General features: G+C 46.6%; 1 protein-coding gene across 3 annotated transcripts; it reads right to left on the bottom strand.

Annotated features, from left to right (window-relative positions):
* Nucleotides 1–324: 324 nt before the first annotated feature.
* PDP1 (pyruvate dehydrogenase phosphatase catalytic subunit 1) lies at nucleotides 325–6,230 on the bottom strand. Of its 3 annotated transcripts, none has more exons than XM_086609461.1 (2): nucleotides 6,118–6,230; nucleotides 325–2,372 (listed from the first exon to the last, which is right to left on the bottom strand). In XM_086609461.1, the coding sequence occupies exon 2, from the start codon at nucleotides 2,326–2,328 to the stop codon at nucleotides 721–723; it is 1,608 nt and encodes a 535-aa protein (XP_086465587.1). In that variant the 5' UTR covers nucleotides 2,329–2,372; nucleotides 6,118–6,230; the 3' UTR covers nucleotides 325–720. The 3 variants fall into 3 exon arrangements, with proteins under 3 accessions (XP_086465587.1, XP_009990820.2, XP_086465588.1); XM_009992518.2 differs by lacking the exon at nucleotides 6,118–6,230 and adding an exon at nucleotides 5,594–5,654; XM_086609462.1 differs by lacking the exon at nucleotides 6,118–6,230 and adding an exon at nucleotides 4,132–4,232.
* Between the last annotated feature and the right edge of the window lie 508 nt (nucleotides 6,231–6,738).

Below are 6,738 nucleotides of genomic sequence, written 5' to 3'. Positions count from 1 at the left end.
CAGAAACCCACAGCTAAGGAACTATTAATGCACAAGAAGTTTAGACATTACCATGCATAAGATATGATTAAGCTGTAATAGAATTCCAGGTACTGATTATGGCTTAGACCTGCATTGAAAGTCAACACTTAGACAAATATCCTTAAGTGAATGACATTGTCTGTATGAGACAGCTTTGTTACACTGAAGACTGACTTGGTTAAAGTGACCTTCTGCTTAGAAGAAATGGTAGACAATATATTCACAAATAACCATATCTACTTTGCAAGAAATAGTTCTGTAAGAATTCAACAATACTCCTTTTTACTCATCTTTTCTTTAAGATAACACATGGATATTTACAGATATTTATAAACAGGCTTTGTTTCTTGAACAGCCAGATCTTTGATAGTTAATTCTTTATCCACCCTCCCTCCTCCAAGTTTCCCAAATTCAAGACATTGTTCTAGCAGCATTCATGAAATCAATAGTGCAAAGTTATTACAAAAACCTCTTTTCCCAAGCTGTGACATCCTCTTCAAGTTTGTATTAGGTCAATAGCACTTCCCATGAATTTAGAGCTCTGGGGGAAGGCAGGAACAATAGATATGCTGAATCTAGCAAGCAAGCAATTTGTTTGCTGAGGAGTTTTTTGGGTTTTATTGTTGTGTGGTTCTTTTTTATTCGCTGCTCATACTGGCCACTGTTACAACGTTGGTAAGTAGTTCACTTCACCGAAATTCACAGTTCCTCATTTTGACATGCACCTATAACGTGCGAGTTGAACTGCACCACGATAATTGTAATGTCATCTCTATACATTCGAGCCAGCTCTTCTGGAAGACTAAGCATCTTGGACAGTCTCTCATGATCCACGGTGCCAAACTCGTTGTTACCCATGGCATGACGTATCAGGTGTGTTGCTGCATTCTGATCTTCAAATACTGAAGAGATTCTTGCTCTCCTTTCTGTTAAGAGACCATGCATCTGTCCCAAAGTTACCTTATAGCCACCAACAGCTATTGGCTGTTGATGGTGAACACCAGTGAGGTACTCCCCTACAATTCTAGCCACATCTTGCCTGTGCATCGTCTCCCACAGTCCATCTGTGGCCAAAACCAGGAACTTATCCTGTGGCCGCAATCTGTGATGTATGACTTCTGGCTCAGCTGTGAGGTACGGAGGAGTGTGATAGTTTGGAGGAATAAACTTTGTATATTCATTGTCATTCAGCTGATCAGGGCCTGATTCTACTACTCTCTTCTGTAGTTCAATACTCCATTTAAACTTCACATCACCAAAAGCTCTGAAAGGCATCAGGAGACCCAAGAGACGATCTTGTTTCACAAGACTTTTCTCTTCAGACTTTGGATGCTCCATTTTCACCCGTTCCACTTCATGTTCATTTTGTGCATTGTGGTCATAGGACAGATTAACTGCAGACCAAGATCCATCTTCTTCCTGAACCCCAAGCATTGCCCTACTGTCACCTGTGTTTGCAATGTGCAAGTCAACACCATCCACATGGGCCACACAGGCAGTTGCACCAGAAAATGCTACTCGCAGTACTAGGTAATTGAGAAAAGAATTTGGATCTCCAACTTGAGCTTCCAAAGAAATATCATTATCAAGCCTCTTAAAAGCATTTATTAAAGCTTCTTTCACATCAGTAGTCTCTCCACTGTTGAGATCAATCAGCTCCTGCCAGTAAGTTCTCAGACTATTGAAGTAAAGCTTGGAAGCCTCTTTGCTAAAGTAATCATTGGGATGCTTGTGCCACTGTAAAATGGGCAAAAGAGCTCTGCCACTTTCCACCGCATTTTCTATCTCAAGTAAAGTCTCATGAGGTAACAAAGAGACAGCAATGTAGTAAAACAGTCTTTCACTGACAGCTTGAGCACAAGCACAGCCTGCGTGGCCATCAAACACACCCAGAAGCATCCCTCTTGTCTGTAAGCAAGTTGCAGCACTCCTCCGGTCTTCTATTGGAGCATTAGCAGGCAACTGGTTGCTATCAAAGCCAAGAACAGAACTTACATTTTTACCATCGAATTCTGGGACTTTGAAACTGTATTCATTTGCCTTCAGAATGCTGTTGACCTGTGGAGGAGTAAGGTAAAATCTCTGTGGTGTAGAAGCATAATCTCTCACGTGAATAAAGTGATTCAAGTTCTCCTTTGGCCTATAAAGTGCCGCAAATTTCTTCTGAGGTGCATATCTGAAGTGACCGTGGGCAAAATGAGATGACAAACAACACAGATGTTTATGGTGGCAGTAACACACAGTACTGCATATTCTGCTAATCTCAGAGTTACGAATCAATGGAAACAGATGAGCTGGTGCTGGCATGGCATCAGACAACAATGGTAGCCTGGAGCTTCGGACTGGAATTGCTGAAAGACAAGAGAACAACTATGCTTAGGGGGACAGCTAACATTTTCTTCTGTGTTAAGACATTTACAGCCCCTAACAAACTTGTTTATTATACGGAGTTCACAGCTTCACAAGTCTTAAGAAAAGGCATTAGGTGGTGCTTGTTCATAAACACCACATTGGGCTATAACAAAAAAGCTATACCATACTGAAGTTCAGCATAGGTATCTTAGCTCTTATAGCAGGCAGGAAGTGAAAACATCATCCAGACAGACAATGCAGCTTCAAACAGAACTTAAGATAACAGTTAGCACGAAACACTGTACAGTATTGCCACCTTCTACAAGACTTTAACAGAGATTTGTTTTCCTGATGATTTCCCAGCTGGCAGAGTCAGACATGGCACACAGGGAGAAAAACTCTTTCTATAAGGCTGAAGAAGAGATAAAGCATCTAACAGCAAGATACAAGAAACCTTTGAGATGATGTACAACTGGCTTTAAGATGAAGATAGTTTAGACAATAAAAGCAAGCAGTAGGTCAGAGAGCGCAGACACTATTTAGCAGGTTTTGTTTCTTCTCCCGCCTTTCACATGTAAAACTTCACACTTGTGTGACACCATGGTGAATATACACAAATTGACCACAGCAGTCTATGCCGAAATTTTCCAGCTTATCAGATAAAAATACAAGAGGTAGAAAGCAGATGCATCTCTCCTACCAACAGCTGATCTACCCCAGTAAATTTTAGATTATAAAATGCTTTTAACAGCTACTCAGTTGAAAGATTACATGCAAGCTGTGTTTGCTTCCATGACTATTACAGAACTCTGCACAATAGTGTAAAACTAGTTCACTGTTAAGATAAACTGCTAAGTTTAGTATCCAAGATGTAGTATCCAAGAAAAGTATTGTACTTTTTGCCACATCTAAAAGCCTTTCTTTTAATTTTTCATTCCTCTGAAGAAAGATTATTCCAACACTCTTCCTTGTCTCTATTTAAATACTCAATCACAACACTAGTGTGAGTGCCTCTTAAATCCCTTATTCACTATGCCTCGTTAACAGGAAGTCTTTTATAATGTCATACCTGAAAAAAACAATTCCACAGTGGGGAAAAAAAATTTGAACTGTGCCTTGTGTGAAGTACATACAGTTAAGGGGAATTCAATTTTCTCTTTCCAACTTGTACGATCAAGTTTCATGAAAGCTTCTTAGAAAAGACCATTACAAATAATCTTAAACAAGGCTTACTGCAGCCATAAGTACTAGTCTATCAGCACCACTGTATCTCAGATTTAGTAGTTCTACCGAAAAAACAGATACTGCTATGTTGCAAGAAGTGTTTCAGTCACTAAATTGGTTATTTTTTTAGCCAAGCAGGCACATAACCAGTATTTCAGATGAGACACAACCCCTATAGAACAGGCAGTAAGTTCCAATATTCAATCTAAAGGATCATGCAACATAGGAGGAATTGCACTCTTCAACCACCCTATTCAGTACGCTTTCCATAGCTTCTGCCACAGGATTCTGATCACTCGGACCAGCTGAGAAGTGTCCAGAAATATATGAAGCTTCACTCTGTTCTCTGTGTTACAGAAGAAGGAAGGAAGTCACACTCTTCCCTCAAAGCTTACATGTTCTCCTTAATTAAGTAGGAGTGGAGCCCACTTCTCTGTTACAAGATACATAAGTGCTGAAAGCAAAATAGAATTTGCGTTTCTACCACTCCACTGGCTTCCTAGTGTTAATGAGTGACTGTCAGTCTTGACTTACATTGACCTCTCCCAGGTCTTCCACTGAGCACTATGAAGACTGAACTGGCCAGTTTTCTGCTGTTGAGCCACCAGGAAGAGCTCTGGTTGTAGTCCTGTGGACTACAGACAGCTGTCCAGGCACTCATCAGCAGTGCATTACCTTGAACTTCAAGATGCATACTAAATTTGTGTTGGCCATTTGCTTCCAGAAAGACTATTTCTCCAGCCCAGGCTTCACATACATATAGCATGACAGAAGTAAACTGCAACTCCAAATATAGATTTTTAAAACCTATTCACTGCCTACTAATTATAAGGGAGCTATTTTGGTAACAGTTATGTATATTTCTTCACATGACATTTAAAAGCAACAATGTCGCTTACAGAACAGGAACCTCAAGGTGCGACAGATGTGCTTGGTGTATGGCAGTACCACAGATTCAGAGCTGGTCTCCCATTAGACTCCAACTGAATCAAGTTCTCCTGACTGCTAAGCATGTGTGTTCAGTACTGACCCATACACGGTGCCACAACAACTGTTCTGACAGTTTTGCTGTTGATCCATGATAAAGCAAAAATACAAATGCACCGCTGTTATAGTGGCTCTGCAGTGCCACCACAGGATATTCTGCTGATTTGTAATCATTGGTTTATCAAGGAAGTAATAAGAAGCTAGCCTTAAATTCTCCATGGCCTATATCATTTACAGTAGATCATGTCAGCTTAAGATATCAGTCTGTTTCACATACCAGATTTAACAAATCCTAGGTGATTAAGTAAAAGAGAAATTCCAAGTTTGCCAACTTGAAGTGAAATTATCCCCACAACATCGATGTCCCGAATATAACCAGACACTCCAACTAGCCTTTAAATAATTATGTTAAGATCCCAAGTTCATCATGGTTGATCAAGAGATGGCAGAGAAGAAAAAGAGATTAAGTAGAAACGTTAAAATCCAATCAAGATTTGTCAAGAGAGTAGAATCAAGCCAGTATTAAATACCTCTCCAAGCCCAGAACAGGGTACAACTGCTAGTTTTCCAGCTACAAATATAATTTGACCATCTGACTCATTATTGGCCATTTTACGGCTTTTGTAGCACTACACTGGTAAAACGGAAAAAAATATTACCCCTTCCTTTAGTAAAGGCTTCTTATAACTGTACTATTAAGGCCAACTGATGCTGCACAGACAGGTTCCTCTAGAACATCTGCCTTAACGGTGCCAAAGACACCTATGGCTTCAGTCAAAAAAAACTTACCCCAGGTGCCCTTCACACACTTGACAGATCTGAATGAATAAGCCTGTTGGAGAGGACGGGGAGTGGGGAAGGAGGAACAAGAAACATTCAACACAAGCAGAACCGTTAATCCTTCCCTCCAGCTGGGTCTCAGCCCTCAGACACAGCCCAGCCTGGCAGTCCCTTCCCTGGGTCCCATCCGACCCCCGAGCCCGGCGCTCCACCGGTGCGAGATACCTACCGATCCGCCTGGGCCCAGGACACACACACATTCTCCTGTCACAACAAGAAGCCGCCAACATCCACAAAGCAGAAGCCCGGGGGGCGAGGGAGAAGCAAGGCAGAGAGTTTGTTAAAGAAGACGGAGAGCTCCGACACGGAAGGAGGACGACAGAGAGAAGGAGACAGACACACGCAGACCCTCTGCGGGCACCCACACCCACTGCAGCCCGCCCGGCGACGGGATCGCAGCAGCCTCGCAGCGACGCGCCCGGCACAGCCCGCAAAGAGCTCGGCGGCCAGCGCCCACACCCGCCGCCCCGCGCCGGCCCCGCTCTCCCTTCCGGCAGAGGCGAGGCGCCGCTCCCGCTCGCCGCAGGCAGGGCCCGCCCGCCAGCGCGGGGCGCCGCCGCGCCAGGGACCGCTACCCCCTCAGGCGCCGGGCGGCCCCGACATGGCCGCCCCTCCCAAGCCACCCGCCCGCCTCCGGCACGACCCCCTCCTCCCTCTCTCCCTCCCTCCGCCCCGGGCCGCGCGGGCACAGACCTGGCCCCTTCCCGGACGGCTCAGCCCAGGCTCTTCGGGCGGAACAGGGAAGCGGCTCGAGGGACGGAGCGACCCGAGACGCCCACACGCACCCGCCGCACTCCGCCCCCCGACAGCCGCAGCAACCACCGCACACCCGCGGCCACCCCGCTGCGCGCCGCCTTATAAAGACTCTGCGGCCCGCGGCGCGCCGCCCATTGGCTGCCGGGGAGGGCAAGGAGGGCACGTGACACGGAGGCTCGGCGGCGGAGGGCGCGCGAGGGGGGCGGGGAGAAGAAGCGCGGTGTCGGGTGCGCGCGCGCTGCGCCGGAGCGGGAAGGCGGGAACGCGGCAGCGGCGCGTGGCCTCCCGTCACCCACCCTCGCTGCTTGTGAGGGGGGAGCCCGCCGCCCCTCACGCCCCCGCCGCCCCTCACGGTCCTCCCTCCGCCGCACCGCCGCGGGAGCGGGCCGAAGCTGCCCCTCCGTGAGGGAACCGCCGGTGGGAGGGCGGGCGGGAGAGGCGCGGCCAGAGCAGGCTGACCTGCGGCAGCCCGCGCTGGGCTGCCCGCCCTGCCCTCACCACGCCTTCTTCTCAGCCCGGAGACTGAGGCAGAGGTGAGGGCAGCCTCCCGGAACGCTA

The sequence above is a fragment of the Tauraco erythrolophus genome, chromosome 3 (assembly GCF_009769465.1).
Source record: "Tauraco erythrolophus isolate bTauEry1 chromosome 3, bTauEry1.pri, whole genome shotgun sequence".
Lineage (NCBI taxonomy): Eukaryota > Metazoa > Chordata > Aves > Musophagiformes > Musophagidae > Tauraco > Tauraco erythrolophus.
The sequence above is the reverse complement of the archived record's forward strand: the minus strand, read 5'-3'. Positions and strand labels throughout refer to the sequence as shown.

What these genes read in the sequence shown, in the direction of transcription:
- PDP1 (XM_009992518.2), bottom strand. Translation starts at nt 5,654, where the DNA reads ATGTTGGCGGCTTCTTGTTGTGACAGGAGAATGTGTGTGTGTCCTGGG. An exon ending in TCCTGGGCCCAGGCGGATCG is followed by an intron (nt 2,373 to 5,593) that starts GTAGGTATCTCG and finishes CTTGTCTTTCAG; the next exon opens with CAATTCCAGTCCGAAGCTCC.